Genomic DNA, 17,087 nt, shown 5'->3' with positions numbered 1-17,087 from the left:
CGGAAAGTAATCAAAGCTTTACCTCTGCCTGCTTCAGCTCCTCTTTGCAAATATCTTCAAGGGAAGCCTCAAGGAAATTCATAGCGTATCTCTCTATGGGAGTGAGCTGTTAAGAACAGGGACAATTAAAATGTAGTGAAAAATGGTACATTATGATTAAAAAAAAAGTTTAAGTGATGCATTGACTGAAAATAACATTCTATAAAAAGACAAGCATAAATATCATGACTACCTGTTCAACTAGGGCAGCAATTTCCTGCTCTGCTTTAGAGAGCTCTTCCTCTTCCTGGTCTCTGCTGTCACCATCATCCAGAGGGATGTTTTCATTAAACTCTGCAAGCTCAGCCACCTGCTCAGCCTTGGCTTGAGATGCAGCCACTATATCCTCTTCATCCTCAGCACGACACAGGGCCTAGTTAAGAACACAATGAAATCAAATTTTCAACAGTTTGTAACAAATGGAACCAATTCATTGCAAACAAATGGACACATGCAATCCTCCAAATGGATGCATTCAAAATTACCTGTTCCAAAATAGTGGTTTGTTGTTTATTTATGGACTCATCATCATCTGACTGAGGTGCACTCAATTCAGCCTCTTTCTTCTCTCCCTCTGACACCTCAAACAACTCCCTTATAGTTTGCTGTTGGAACGAAACAATGGAGGAATCAATCCTTCCATAATTTAATCCAGGCTAAGATTTTACAATGAATTTTTTTTCAAAACAAGCCATACCTGCTTGAAAAAGGCAGTGGTGAAGTTTCCACCTTCAATTGCCATATCTCCCAACATCCTCTTTTGATTGGCTTTTTTCAAAATATTTTCTTCAACAGTGCGTTCGCTGATTAGCCTAAACAAATATTTTAAATGTCAATGTGCTCCCATTATCTGTACAAATGTCAAGCATTTATTTAAAAAAGTAACAAAAATTTGTCCTAAATGAAAAAAAAAAAAAAAAAAAGGTTTAATTTTCTTTTTACCTATAGATGTGAACATCTCTAGTCTGTCCAATTCTGTGGCACCGGTCCTGAGCTTGGGCATCCATGGTTGGATTCCAATCACTGTCATAGAACACCACTGTATCAGCCCCAGTCAGGTTTACACCAACACCTCCACTGCGGGTGGAGAGGATGAAGCAGAATATGCGACGGTCTGCATTGAATCGCTCCATCAGAGCCTGAAAAGTAGACAAACATTCCAATAATGTCACATCTGAGAGACAAAAACATTTTTACTGGATTTCACTAGAGTACTCGGACTAGTATTTCACCTGTCTTTGTTCTACACGTGTACTTCCATCCAACCGCAGGTAGATGTGCCCATGGTAGTTGAGGAACTGCTCAAGTATATCCAGCATACGTGTCATCTGAGTGAAAATGAGGACTCTGTGCGTTTCTGCCTTCAACTTTCTAAGCAGGAGGTGGAGTGTCTGCAGCTTACCTGCACACAGATAAACAGCCATAAAATAGTCTCTTCTATTTATTATTTAGTATTTTTGGTACTACATAATTGTTTATGTTGTGTAAACATGGTAAATCTAACAAGAATGAAATCCCCAGATGCACACTGCACTGGAATTACAGTACTTACCACAGTCATACTGAATAAGCCTCAAGTCAGGGAAATGTGTCCTCATGTTACACTGGATGCGATGGAGCATGTGTGTATCCGGGGAGAGATGGGAAGACAGAACGGAGGATAAATGGCCTTGCTGGTGTCTGAGGGAGGGAGGTGGATGGCAGGTGTGCATGGTGATAGGCTTTGCTTCCACTGGAGGAAGGACAAAAGTGAACCTGTGGAACGAGAGCATGCATTTGAGTGTGACAATATTATTTTCAGCTGCAATTTTAATATTCAATTCTAAATTAAAGTTTAAGCTTCACCGTTCTATGACATCAGAGAGAAGTTGAAGCCTCTCCTCTGAGTTGTGGATGGCTTCCTTCAGGGCATGGCTCTTTTCAAGGAAGCTACTGGTATGGTGTGATTGAGCAGTGAGGCAGGAGCTATAACCTGAGTAACTCCAGTTGTTTATAACAGGATGTGGCGGAGACGAACAAGGGCCTGGGAGGAAGGTTAGAAAGTCCAGCACCTCACGGCCATAGACAGGCTTTGCACTGCAGTGTAGCTCATTGATGCGCATGATTTGAGAGATTCGGCTGTCTCGCTGACCCTTTCGGCTGTCTGCAAGCCATGACTGTCAAAACCAAATGATCAAACATGTGAATGGTAGATACAGACAAACCTAATAGGTCATGAGGAATTTATATACTAAAAATAGGAGTTAAAATACTGTGCAAATACGTAGTTTCCTCTGACGTAAATGCACTATGATGAAGTTACTTATTCTTACATTAATGGGCATGTATGTTTGCGAAGTGTTACACCCTCTGATGTAGGTTGTCAGAAGATTAAACTGAGATTTAATGTGACAGTGTTACGTATACCTTTGAGTTTAAGAATGAATAAAAATCAATATAAGATTAACACTCCATTTTTTACCATGTAGAAGGGGGAACGTGGTGGAGGTGGCGGCTGAACACGGGGACGCTGAGATGTTGACCCACTGCTCTGAGATGCGGATGCAGATTTAGGAGTGCTCATGCGCAAAGTAATCACATCATTACCACTGTCCTTGCGCACTGATGATGAATTTGCCCTTGTTACTGAAAAGTACAAAGTATTGAATGCATGATTATCCTACTTGATATTCTTTTTAATATTTTGCTTGAACTTCTGTCATGTAAACTCTCAAAACCACATCTGGGCTCAACTTACCTGGTGGTTCTGGGGCTGGTGGTGGTGGTCCCTGTACTACTCTCAATACAGGGCGAGTAGGTGGAGTCTGTGAGGAAGCAACAGTTCGGGGTGGAGCAGCATAAACCGGAGGCCGTTGTAGAGGCTGTGAAGCAGTGGGCCCTCTAAGAACAGGGCTTGCAGTGCCATGTGGGTGAAGGGTGACTGATTGAGGAGGAGCAGGACGAGGAGAAGGAGGCACAGCCAGAGTCGGGATTGACCCTCCTTCTTTACTTGGTGCCTGGCGTACAACAATCTTTACAATTCCAGGCCCACTTACCATGGATGTTGGGACTGGAATTATAAACAAAGAGGTGTTTAGAAACTACACAAGTATTTCACCTGGAAAGAAAGTTCAGTTAGACTGGGCACCAGACTATGGATTACAGTAGCAGAGCTATCAATAAAAGGTCCAGCACTATTAAATACACTACCGTTTAAATGTTTGGGGCTAGTAAGGTTTTTATTTTTTACAATGGGCACTATCGTCTCTAATACATTAGAAGCTGTTGCCCCCCTCAAATTGAAAAACGTACTGCGCCATGGTACAGCAGTTATACCCATTCTCTCAAGGAAGAAAATCGTAATCTTGAGCGCAAATGGAGAAAAACGAACTTCGAAGTTTTTAGAATTGCGTGGAAAAACAGTATGTCCAGCTATAGACAGGCTCTAAAAGCTGCCAGGGCAGAGCATATCCGCAAAATCATAGATAATAACCAAAACAATCCAAGGTTCTTATTTAGCACAGTGGCTAACAAATAAACAGACGCCACCCGATCTAAATATTCCCTCACAGTTTAATAGTAATGACTTTATGAATTTCTTTACTGATAAAATAGATAACATCAGAAATACAATATCAAATGTAGATTCTACTACGTCTAGTATTTCAGCTTCATTCATCGCACCCAAAGAAAAACTGCAGTGCTTTACAACTATAGGACAGGAAGAGCTAAATAAACTTATCAGTGCATCTAAACCAACAACATGTTTATTAGATCCTGTACCCACTAAACTACTGAAAGAGTTGTTACCTGTAGCAGAAGAACCGCTTCTCAATATTATTAACTCATCGTTATCTTTAGGTCACGTCCCAAAACCATTCCAGTTGGCAGTTATTAAGCCTCTTATTAAGAAACCACAACTAGATTCAAATGAACTGGCAAATTACGGACCCATTTCAAATCTTCCGTTTATGTCTAAAATTTTAGAAAACGTTGTGTCTGCTCAATTGTGCTCCTTCTTGCAATAAAATTCACTCTATGAAGAATTTCAGTCAGGTTTCAGGCCTCATCATAGTACAGAAACTGCACTTGTTAAAATTACAAATGACTTGCTTCTTGCTTCAGACCAAGGCTGCATCTCATTGCTAGTATTACTTGATCTTAGTGCTGCGTTCGACACTATAGACAATGACATACTCATAGATCAATTACAAAACTATACTGGTATTCAAGGGCAGGCTTTAAGATGGTTCAGATCCTACCTGTCCGATCGCTACCATTTTGTTCATTTAAATGGGGAGTCATCTCAATTATCACCAGTAAAGTATGGAGTACCACAAGGATCTGTCCTAGGTCCTCTGCTATTTTCAATATACATATTGCCTCTTGGTAATATTATTAGAAAATACAGGATTAGTTTTCATTGTTATGCTGATGATACTCAACTATATATCTCAACAAGACCAGATGAAACTTCTAAACTAAGCTAATAGATTGTGTAAAAAATATAAAAGATTGGATGACCAATAATTTCCTCCTATTAAATTCCGATAAGACAGAGATATTACTTATTGGACCAAAAAAAAAAAAAAAAAAAAAAGTACACAATCTCTTGGATTGCAATTTGCAACTAGACGGATGCACTGTTACGTCCTCTAAAGTCAAAAATCTGGGTGTTATATTAGACAGCAACTTGTCCTTTGAAAATCATATTTCCCATGTTACAAAAACAGCATTCTTCCATCTTAGAAACATTGCCAAGCTTCGAAACATGCTACCCGTTTCTGATGCAGAAAAGCTAGTTCATGCATTCATGACCTCTAGACTGGACTATTGTAATGCACTGCTAGCTGGTTGTCCTGCATCTTCAATAAACAAGCTACAGATAGTCCAAAATGCAGCGGCTAGAGTTCTTACCAGGTCAAGAAAATATGATCATATTACCCCAATTTTACAGTCTCTGCACTGGCTACCTATTAAGTTCTGTATCATTTACAAAATATTATTACTTGCCTATAAGGCCCTAAATGGTTTAGCTCCTGCGTACCTAACTTGTCTTCTACCACGCTACAATCCAACCCGCTCCCTAAGGTCGCAAAACTTTTTTTTTTTTGGACTTTTGGTAGTACCTAGGATAGCAAAGTCCACTAAAGGAGGTAGAGCTTTTTCATATTTGGCTCCCAAACTCAGGAATAGCCTTCCTGATAACGTTCAGGGTTCAGACACACTCCCTCTGTTTAAATCTAGATTAAGGACACATCTCTTTAGCCAAGCATTCACATAATGCATTTTATAATCTTGTACTGCAGTTATATCTGATCAAATGTACATTATTATTATTCTTTAACTTGGGTTGAACAAATCATTTTTGCTTAGATGCAACAGCAGCTACGCTAATTATATCTCTATTTGTTTCTCTGTTTCTGCAACTAGGTAACTAGGAATTACAGAAGCTTCAGTCTGGATCCAACCCTTAAATGAGATGACCGAACACCTGAGAAAATATAATGCCAACCCCTCAGAGTATGCCAACGCTCAGACAACATACAGAATTACCAAATTTTGCCATAAATTAAATATATTAAGGTTCTGCAATATATAAATATATTGTGGAAACTTAATTTCCTGTAGAGCTGCTTTGCAACGATTTGTATCGTAAAAAGCACTATACAAATAAACTTGAACTTGAACAATGTTTTTGAAAGAAGCCTCTTATGCTAAAAAAAAAAGCTACATTTATTTAAAGGGGTCATATGACATTGCTAAAGAGAACATTATCTTGTGTATTTAGAGTAATGCAATGCGTTTACGTGGTTTAAGGTTCAAACCTTATTGTTGCTCCACTCTACTCTGCCGTTCTGAAACATGTTGATTTTTACAAAGCTCGTCATTCTGAAAAGCGTGGTGTGCACTGATTGGCCAGCTATCCATTGGCTGAATACCTCAAGCGTGTGACAAAATGTTAAACCCCTTACCATATTTGGAATATCAGCTTCATGGCAGCGGCAGCAACAATACTACAGTGAGAATAAAAGTTACACTTTTCTTTGTGTATACATTTGGGTGGTGTTATGCAAATCTTCCCACACAGTGATGTATATTTGTGGGGGGGTGTTTTAATGAGGTGCTTTAGAAAGGTGTGGATGAGTTAACTTTTACAAAAGAACATTTCTTAATGTTTGCGATTTAACAGATCTTATATATGCATGAAACAGCTTGTAACACTCCAAAGACAAAGGAAAACAATCGCGTCATATGACCCCTTTAATAAAATTAATGGAAAATATTAATAATATTTAAAATAATTTTAAAAGATTAATTAATTTTAATAAATAAATATTAATTTTGAAATGCAATTTATTCATTTGATGGCAAAGCAGCCATTACTCCAGTCTTCTCATGAGATCCTTAAGAAATCATCAAATGTCAGAATGGCCAAGCAGTCTAAGGCACCAGATTCAAGTTCTGGTCTCTGAATGGAGGTGCAAGTGGGGGGCAGTCATGGCCTAACCCCAGATAGACCCCCAGATAGGCGGACGTGGCCTAACCCCATTAGAGAGTCGGACTCGTAACCCAAAGGTTACGAGTTCAAGTCTCAGGTCTGGCAGGAATTGTAGGTGGGGGGAAAGAATGTACAGTGCTCTCTTCCACCTTCAATACCATGACTGAGGTGCCCTTGAGCAATGCACTGAACCCCCAACTGCTCCCCGGGCGCTGCAGCATTGGCTGCCCACTGCTCCAAGTGTGTGTTCACGGTGTGTGTGTACTTTGGATGGGTTAAATGCAGAGCACAAATTCCGAGTATGGGTCGCCATACTTGGCCATGTCACGTCACTTTCTCACTTTCACCATTTTATGCATACTTTCTGAATAAAAAGGTTTATTTCTTACAAAAAAAACTATCCCCAAACCTTTTAAATGGTAGAGCAATTATTTAGTCTCTTAACTCTGGAGAAACATGGACAATTACAACTTCACAAATTTAACCTGCATACATTAGACTTAAAAGAACAGAATAAAACAGAAAACGAGTAAAGGAAAAAATTCTGAAATGACAACACTGCTTACTCCACTCACTTCATGAAATAATGAACTAAGTAATTAAAATGAAAAACAAACCCAACCATATCAAACCTCATGTGCCTCCAACATTTGACTTAAAATGTGCAGTGGTGTTTGCATGTATCTTAATACATTCATTCAACAGGACCCATTCAGTTAGTAGCCAATATATCTGAATAAGCGGTCACATGCAGTTAGAAAAAAAAAAATTGCCTGTGCCAGAATACCATGCACGTGCTCTGCTGAGTAACAGGTAGTTTGGTACCCAGGATACAGGCTGTACCCGAACAAGGATGAACTCAAGGACAGCACCAGTACCTTGAGCAGCGGTGAAAGGTACTGCTAGTCCAGAGCAGGTTGGGATTGTGCTGGTTGGGTGGGGATTTGCTGAGCTGCTACCTGACTGACTAACTGTGTGAAGAACTGCCACCTGAGCTGGCTGACTAATAAGGTGGTGTTGCCCACTACTGGAAACCAGATGCATTACATTTCCTAAAGGGCACAACCATAGAAGAAAGTGTTAGGCCATAGACCACACCAAACACTCAAAGAAAGACTGAAGGCGTGCAGGAAAAGGCGAAACCTGTCCATAGCAGGTAGTGCGATTATTTACACAAGCAGATTATTCATCTATTAACGTGGAAGGCAGTGGATACCTTGGATGGGTCGTGGCTGAGGAACAGGAACCTGGTGCAAGGGAGTCCCAGAGAGTGTGAGCTTGTTGCCCTGTAGCTGGAAGGTGACTGGTTTACTGCCCTGAGAGGACGACACTGGTCGACCAGCCAGGGAGGCAAGCTGAGCGATACTCACAACTTCACCGGCTGTGACAAATGAAAGAAAATAATTTTACTTAATTGTAATCTTAACTGTTTATCGCTATGAAACAATGAAGTGTGATGAAATGAACTTACATGGCAATCGAGCCTGCATATCTGGGCTGAGCAGGACCCTCTGAGTCATAATGTTGCTTGGTGGTTGAGGGGGAGCGGACACAGTTGTGACGCTGGACGGTCCTGAGGGGCGTACAGTCACTGGTTGGGGGGCTGGAGGCCTGGCTGCAGGTGCAGAAGGGACACTGCTAGGAGCCACTGGAGCTCTTGGAGCAGCGACAGGAGTAACAGGACAAACTGAAATTAGAGTAAAAAGGTTTTTCTCTTTCTGTCATCATCACATGAGTGACACTTGCTGATTAGGATGTTAGACTTGGCCCCCTGAACTGACCTTGAGGTGCCGGCTGTGAGGGAGGAGGGGGAGGGGTGACCTCTGTAATTAAAGGCTTTGGAGTCTGAACAGCTGTGGTGGTAGGACACGCAGGGCGAGGACTGTTCACTGAGGAACGGCCATCAGATTTAGGAAGGGGCTGAAGCATCCTGCAGAGAAACAAGCACATTCCAAAACTTTATTTTAAGACAAATTTTGGTCATATCTTGAATTAATTCAATACAGCATACATCACAATTATGTGTTTGATTATTTCGAACAACAAACCTGTTGACTTTCATGCGAACAGGCTTCGGTCTGGGAGGAGGATCAGGGGACTCCACGACCTCCTGAATAAGCTGATGTGTCACTTTCCTTTGAGGCAAGAAAACATCTGCCTGGTATCTAGTCACACGCTGCTCCAGGCCAACCAGGTCAAACATGGACATGTCACAGCGCTTTGGGAGGAAAAAAAAAAAAAAAGACACTTTTGTATTAACCTTAACTGAGGGTCCAGAAAAGAATAACAGATTTGAACAAACAAAACATTTGAAACTCCCTGATAACAGAACTGTAAAAAAAAAAAAAAAAGTGTATCAATCAATAGATATTTCACCATTTATATCATTTTACAGGGCTCCAGACTAATTTTTCCCCACTAATCGGACGAGCACATGATTGTCACTTTTTTTTTTTTGCACTACAATATGGGATTAATCAATGCATGCTGATGAAGTTTTATCATATTTATATGGAAAAAAAAAAGTGGTTAACATTCAACCCGTTCTTTTTCATCAGCAGTATTATTTGCAAGGCTCGACAATAAGGACCGCCCAATGGCCCGGGGCCAGCGTGAAAGACGTTTGGGACAGTAGACGGATTTGTCACCTGCCCAATCGGGCCACTGCAGCGTCATCACGATATTTTATCATTTGCATGTGTTAATTAAAGCCTTGTTAATTTAAAAATTCAAGCGATTAAAAAGCATTTCTGAGTGAAAGACAACTCCATTCAGTAGTACTCGCTCGCGGTGATCTGTTCTGTATGAACAACGCGCGCACAGACAGCCGCGTCTCTGACACGCGCGAGCGGCCTGAATGGGCAAATACATACAAATGAATGTCAAAATACCCATCTTGGCAAGTAACTTTGTAGCTTTAACAATAATTAGTCTAATTTATACACTGGAGTACAGATGTACCGATCGACCGGACATATTTTGTTTTACTTCAGACCATCTCTGTCCCGTGTTTGCACACAAATTGCACTGCAATCATTTTCCCAAATGCTATTTGTGTGGAAATGTTACGTTATTATTATAATTAATCTGTAAACGTCTGTTAACAGAGGCCAGAGACGCTGAAGATGAACGCAAAGAGGAAACAACTACTGTAGCAGTCAAATCAAGATCACTTCACACGATGCGTGAAATATAGGAAGAAAATCCAAATGTTGAATTTTATACGAATGTTTCTGAGGGGAACTCGCTGTTTTTAGAGATGGCATTTTCTTTTAATTTTGTCTCCGTATAATGCATTTAAAGTGTTAATACATGCTGCGCTGTGTTTACGGTGGTAACCAAGGAGTTGCTGTATAAGCGCCACCTGCTGGCAGAGTGAAATTGCGTGTCATTCAGCCCACCTGCCGTTTGTGTGTCATGCATGCAGATGTTTTATGTGGCATAATTTCACAAGGCTAAAGTCAGGTCATTCTGTTTTTGCTTCAGATTTAGAAATTATACAGTCTAATATAAATAATTTTATGATCAATTCATGATTAAAATTAATATGCCTGCCTCTAATTTCAAATGGCTATGAAAAAAATCAAGGTGCAACAAAGAGTGAAGAATATGCAAATGTTATTAAATGTGATTTTTCAATTTCTGTACCCGAACATCTACAAACATAAGAATAATTTCATTTCTATATTTGTGCTATAGGCCTATGTTTATTTGTGCTATTACTTGTTCTATACACTTTTAATAATATTTAAACTTTATATTTATGTTTATTTCTGGCTAGTGATTTTTTTCTGTGGTATCGAAATTGAGAATTGTAAAGAGATTTGTAAAAATTTCCAAATTTATTTGATACCTAAAATATTGGTGTCATATACGCTTATTTATTATAATAGAGATAAAAACAATGATGATAGCAACTTTGTGTGTGTGTGTGTCAGGGCCAGTGAAAATGTTGGCAGGGCAAGTAAAAATTTGAACCACTTGGCCAGTAGAAAAAATCTTTAGCGTTGATCCCTGATTTGTGATTTGAATTTTGTGACCAGGGGCCTGTACCATGAAGCCGGTTTAGCTGGCTAGCCAGGTAAGTTTCAGTTTAGTTTGCACCAATCCTGGGTTTTAGGTACCATGAAATTGGCTTGGCTTTTAGCTGCGTTTATCGCCATAGTAACTTACACTGAACAGCTAACCTGCTCTGGGGCAGGTTATGTTCTGGGATAGAGATCTCAAACTGAAATTGGACCAATCAGATGTGAGCAAAGTGACATGTCTGACACACAAAAAAAGTAACTCCTCCAGTTTCTCTTCCTACAAATTAAAGGTCACTATGAAGTACCTTAAATAAACAAATAAATAAAAAATACAACAAAATTGTCTGGCTTTAATGATAATTACAATTTACATATGATTTATATTATTATTACTCCATTACACACAAGCATTTTTAGTTTAACAATTAGCATTATATTATATTATTTAGCATTATAAAGCATTTATTTTAAATGAATATTAATATATACAGATCATAGGTAATATAAGTGGTAGAATCAACAGATAACACTTTAAAAATGGCTTCATACAGGATGACCTTACATGTTTGAGTCTCTATCACTATATATTATCAACTATATAAACTAACTTCACAAGATTCACTTGTGACTGCACTGATAGAGCAAGATAATTTCCTTTATTTGTCCTCTTTTATGGACAAGTACTTCAGTGGAAATGCGTTTAAATTCCTCATTCTTTAATCTCTTAACCTTTAACAAAAGCGTTTTGAATCTCGCTGGCTCTCTCGCGAGAAGTGAATAACACTTGCTCTGTGTTATGATTGGCTGTTCGCTGCTGATGTCACACATTCATGTGCACACGCTCCATTAACTCGGGATCAAGCCTGAGTTGACAGAGAAAGTTGATGATCACCTTCATGGTACCAACAAAGCCAGATTAGAGTGGTTTGGTTTTGTCAACTCAAAACCTATCCTATTACTCTGAATTTGTTCATCTACCATCATGGTACAGGCCCCAGGAGTTCCTCTTTTGCTATGATATAAGCCAGGCTTCGGGTGCTTTCACTTTTAAATTCCAATCTTGTCACATTTTACAAGAAAAGATAACTGTCTGTTTTGCATACATACATCTATACACCTTTCATTTCACAAAAGCTGGATTCAGTGCTATTCTTGATTAAAAAGCACAACAACATCTCGATTCATACATAAATGCGATCTCATTTCTAAATGACGGCGATTCACTTCCGTGTATTTCCCTGCATTCAGATCACGCTGCATTCATGCGTTATTGGTCATACTCACACAGTAACAAAACACTATTAATTCACCAATCAATCATAAATCTCGATCACTTTTCTCCTCTCCCTCATTGGCCACGTTCCGCTGTCACTCACGTGACGTGTAACAAGGCGACAGACCTAAACGGAATCAATAGGCGCGTTCGCAGAATGATCACCGTATGACATCAAAGTACCACGAGAGTGGTAAGAAAGCAGTCGGATCCTATGCATTCAAATCGCTCTTGCGGTACTTTGATGTCATACGGTGATCATTCTGCGCAGCGCTGCTTCAACGGAGTGTGAGCATCAACGCTTGACGGAGGGCGTGTCTGAAGCTTGGTGCTGACCAGAGCTGTTGAGAAACAGAGTTGCGACACGCTTTGATCTTGCCGCCGCGCGGTCACGTGGTTCATGGAGCTCTCAATAGTTCCAAACAGCTCCGCGCTGTCCATGGGTTTGAATGGGATTAATCGGGTCAGACAACAACAAAGTAACAACGTTTGTCTGTGGAGTTTAATGGAAATAATATTAATGGGTTTTTCTTGTTTAACTATGGAGGAGTAAAAACATAGTATAATGCAACACAGGATAAGGCGGTTACATTTCTTTGTATGCAAAGTATAAATAGTGTAAACTGCTTAATAAAGGACTTGAGGCATGACTTTGTGTGTTTTTGTGTTACACTTATTCCTGTGGATGTGCAGACTAATGATGAAATAAATTATGCTTATTTAAAGAGTATAAGAAATCTAATTAGTATGTAAAATGTGTTATTAATATACATTTCTTCATCTATGTTCATCTATTATTCACATTTTAATACAGTTATGATAACCAGTTTAGTTATTGTAGCTAGTGTATCTATAATAATATAATAAAAATCTAATAGTCTCACTATTATCGCTATTATCTAACGATAAACATTATTAAACCTGACGACATGAAAATACCACTATTAATTACTATTCAAGAATAGGTCAGCTAAGGCGTTAAAATATTTTGAAAAGCAGTTATTTCATCAACTTACCAGTGAAAATGCTCCAAAGATACTGAAATAAATGGGGTTAATTCAACTTCCTTCAGGGAGAGAAAGATTACAGAAAGATGTAAAACAACTAGCATCTGGTTATGATCGCTATTAAGGTGTTTCTCACGTTATCTAACTGCAAATATAGCATATACTGCCTATTATCTAAAAATAAACATGAACTATAACGCGTTTCATAAAATACAACTACTGGTCAGATTTCCGAGAGATAAACTAAATGCGTTAAAATGGCAAAAAAGACTTAATTTCCTAAAATTTCTGGCGACTGAAATTAATAGGCTTCAATGCTGAAACTATCGGTTGTTTGGAACTATTGGCTGCTCCATGACACGCTTTACTTCCGCATTCCTAAGTTCCTATGGAAGCGTCTCAACTCTGTTTCTCAATGGCTCTGGTGTCGACCATGGTGTTGACGCGCCGTCATAGTGATAACAGCCAATCACATACTTTTCTGGTGCTGCATGAACGGGATTGGCTAGCGTCTCGCTAGGGTATTTGCATAAGGGGATCTGATTGGCTGACGCCTGCGTTGGCGCTTGAAAAGTTTTCAACTTCTGCCACGTGCAATGCCAGTGAAGCGACGCGAGGGACCCACAATTCAGTTCGGCAACGCTTGACGTCACTCCATTCAAAGTAAACGAGAGGCGTTGACGCCCCGTGTGAATGTGAATATTTTTATTTATTATTGTTAATGTTCTCTTATGTTCAACAACTTAAAGCTTTAAAATTATTCACTTTAGGGGCTCTAAAATAAAGAAAAGAGACAAGTTTTTGTTACTCCAGCACTTTATTATACTGAATGTCCTGTGGGGTTTTTTTTTGTGTGTGTGTGTGGGGGGGTGTGTGTGGGGGGGGGGGGGGGGTTGTACTTGAGTGCAATACATTTTGGTTGAAAAAATTAGAATTGTGTAAGAGAATCGTGATCTCAATTCCCATGGAGAAAAATCGTGATTCACATTTTAGCAAGAATCGTGCAGCCCTACTAGCTTACAAAACGTTTATCAAGGAACTTTGCTGCCGTACCATGGGTGCAGCAGGGGGCAGTGATATTAAACCGGAATGAGAGTATAGTTCCTAGCCATATCAGCCTACAAAATTGCAACTTTTAATTTTCCATCGGTCTTAATACACGATGTAACTAAGAAGAGTCAAGCTTTAAATAGGAAAATTATCGAAACTCTTTGGTCATTTTTGAGCGAGATGCTTATGGTCTAATCAGATTCAATGATCTATGCTAAACTAAGCTAAAAGTGCTACCGCCAGACCCGGTGATAGGCTGAATGGATTCAAAAACTGTAAAATTCAACTGTTTAACTCAAGGGGAGTTGTAAAATGAGCCTATTTCCAAAAAAAGTAGAGTGTTCCTTTAACAAAAACGAATAAGATGAGGCACGGCACTCACCACATGCTGTATTATATGCCAACTAATAAATTACAGAATGTTCATAATCGCAGATGAATCGCCTGCGATTATGAGCGCGATATTGCGCAGCTTGTCAGTGAACTATGGCTCTGTGTATTAAATGCCATTCCATCTGAAAGCACGTGAAGGAGATTTACTACTAAATCACAGAACCGGCTTTAGTGACGAGATGCGAATGACAATCGCATGCAATTAATTGACCTATCGGTAAGCCCCGCCCCCCTTAGTTACTGTTGCTCCCTCAGACAAACAAACGGAGTTGCTCACTGTCTAACAATGACCTTGTCCCACGATGTTTTTGCACAATTTTGGACACAGAAGGCCACCAAATGGGAATTAAATATTCAATGGAGGGATTTATAAAATATTTCAAAATAAATACGGTGGGTAACTAAGCAAGGGTTTACAGACCACAATGCAAGTGGGAGAAGTCTCATATTATGGTCAGTCATCACAATCGCGGATGACAACATGCATCCTGTTCATGTATGGCAGGGTACAATTAAATTAATGTACATTTAACTGGTTTAATATGGAGAGGCACTGAAATGTAGACCTTTGTTTGTGTGTTTTTGACCTACACTGTACAAGACAGTAGATCAGTATGCTATTTAGGTTTGTACATCAGCATGGACTCACTAACTTTAACGTTAGCTAGTTTTAGACAAAGATACCTTGCTAAAGCACAAGATAACATTAATGTTCTGCTTGAGCAGATGAAAATTGTAACTGAATGAGTGTATGACAACCAGAAAATTAATGTTTTTGAGGTTGAATACGTTTTGAGAGACATTTTGCTCTGTTTTGTTTGGATTCAGGAGATGTAATAAAATAAATGATATTGTTCATCCTCTCGGGATACCTGAAATCAGTGTTACAAGTACCCCAGGCACATGGTTTTTCCATTTTTGAAGCATAAACCCCATAAAACCGATGCGAGCTTCACATCTTCCAATGTTTCTCTATGGCGCTGAAACCTAAAGATATCCGAGCTCCCCGTTCAACTGATACTGGACTGCCATTGGCTAGTCTGCGTTTGAGGGGAGGGGCTTACCGATAGGTCAATTGCACAGCCCTAATAGCTTTTTTTTTTTTTTTTTTTCATACACTCATTGTATACAAACATTGTGCATTGTGGGATTGAATGAGTGCACTCCATAATGTCCACTACCATTTCAGACACCACCATATACAGTGGGGAAAAAAATATTTGATATTGTATATTTGCCCACTGACAAAGAAATGTCTAATTTTAATGGTAGGTTTATTTGAACAGTGAAAGACAGAATAACAACAATAAAAAACGCATTTCAAAAAAAGCTAGAAATTGATTTGCATTTTAAAGAGTCAAATAAGTATTTGATTCCCTATCAATCAGCAAGATTTCTGGCTCCCAGGTGTCTTTTAGGAGCACTCTCTTAAAGGAAGTCTTAATCTCAGTTTGTTACCTGAATAAAAGACACCTGTCCACAGAAGCAATCAATCAATCAGATTCCAAATCTCCACCATGGCCAGGACCAAAGAGCTGTCCAAGGATGTCAGGTACAAGATTGTAGACCTACACAAGGCTGGAATGAGCTACAAGACCATCGCCAAGCAGCTTGGTGAGAAGGTGACAACAGTTGGTGCGATTATTCGCAAATGGAATAAACAAAATAACTGTCAATCTTCCTCAGACTGGGGCTCCATGCAAGATCTCACCTCGTGGAGTTTCAATGATCATGAGAACGATGAGGAATCAGCCCAGAACTACACGGGAGGATTTTGTCAATGATCTCAAGGCAGCTGGGACCATAGTCACCAAGAAAACACACTACGCCGTGAAGGACTGAAATCCTGCAGCGCCCGCAAGGTCCCCCTGCTCAAGAAAGCACATGTACAGGCCCATCTGAATTTGACAATGATTCAGAGGAGAACTGGGTGAAAGTGTTGTGGTCAGAGGAGACCAAAATCGAGCTCTTTGTCATCAACTCAACTCGCCATGTTTGGAGGAGGAGGAATGCTGCCTATGACCCTAAGAACACCATCCCCACTGTCAAAAATGGAGGTGGAAACATTATGCTTTGGGGGTGTTTTTCTGCTAAGGGACAGGACAACTGCACTGCATCAAAGGGACGATGGACGGGGCCATGTACCGTCAGGACCAGGGAAAATGGGCCAAGGAATGGTATTCCAGCATGACAATCAGGGTTCCCACTCTAAGTCAAATGTCAAATTCCCTGACTTTTCCCTGACTTTCACTGACTATAAAGCTGAATTTCCATGACCTATAATTAATGGAAAAACAGGCCGCTGTTGTGCTGAGCCTTATTTTTGTTGTTGTTGCTTTTTTACCATTAAATGCTCTTTGAAATTTTTTACACTTTTTTTTTTTAAACTCAGTCTTTGAAGAGGTCATTTTGTAGCCAAAGCTACAGTGGCCGAGAGAGCTCAACGCGCTGCAACTTCAGAAAACACATGCAAATAGAAAAAGCACCAGCAAATCAAGAAAACATCTTCATCAGTTTGACAGCAGGTGGTGCAAATGCTCACAACACAAACAAATAAATTTTATATGCAGTGCGTTTCTTTGTTTGGTTGTGTTGTGAGCATTTGCAGCGTGTGTGTTGTCAAATTGACGAAAGATGTTTTCTTAATTTGCAGGCGGTTTTTTTCTATTTGCAGTGCGTTTCTTTCTTTTTTTTTGGTTGTGTTGTGAGCATTTGCAGCGTGTGCGTTGTAAAATTGAGGAAGTTGTTTTCTTAATTTGCAGGTGTTTTTTCTATTTGCAATGCATTGAGATCTCTCGGTCACCGTACAAGGCTCC

General features: G+C 39.6%; 1 protein-coding gene across 2 annotated transcripts in view; it reads right to left on the bottom strand.

Annotated features, from left to right (window-relative positions):
- Positions 1-17,087, bottom strand: part of LOC306852686 (uncharacterized protein) — a 39,021-nt gene that overhangs the window by 5,802 nt on the left and 16,132 nt on the right. For both annotated transcript variants that reach the window (XM_079389720.1, XM_079389719.1), the window contains 15 exons: positions 8,569-8,738; positions 8,302-8,450; positions 7,992-8,207; positions 7,737-7,901; positions 7,399-7,572; positions 2,777-3,088; positions 2,501-2,664; positions 1,885-2,195; positions 1,592-1,794; positions 1,272-1,441; positions 982-1,178; positions 737-851; positions 525-644; positions 233-412; positions 23-106 (listed from right to left, as the gene is read on the bottom strand). In XM_079389720.1, the coding sequence (XP_079245846.1) occupies positions 23-106; positions 233-412; positions 525-644; positions 737-851; positions 982-1,178; positions 1,272-1,441; positions 1,592-1,794; positions 1,885-2,195; positions 2,501-2,664; positions 2,777-3,088; positions 7,399-7,572; positions 7,737-7,901; positions 7,992-8,207; positions 8,302-8,450; positions 8,569-8,738 (2,730 nt within the window). The remainder of the gene's footprint in view (positions 1-22; positions 107-232; positions 413-524; positions 645-736; positions 852-981; positions 1,179-1,271; positions 1,442-1,591; positions 1,795-1,884; positions 2,196-2,500; positions 2,665-2,776; positions 3,089-7,398; positions 7,573-7,736; positions 7,902-7,991; positions 8,208-8,301; positions 8,451-8,568; positions 8,739-17,087) is intronic.

This window comes from Barbus barbus (assembly GCF_936440315.1).
Source record: "Barbus barbus genome assembly, chromosome: 32".
NCBI lineage: Eukaryota > Metazoa > Chordata > Actinopteri > Cypriniformes > Cyprinidae > Barbus > Barbus barbus.
Note: the sequence above shows the minus strand (reverse complement) of the source record. Positions and strands in the feature narration are given on the sequence as shown.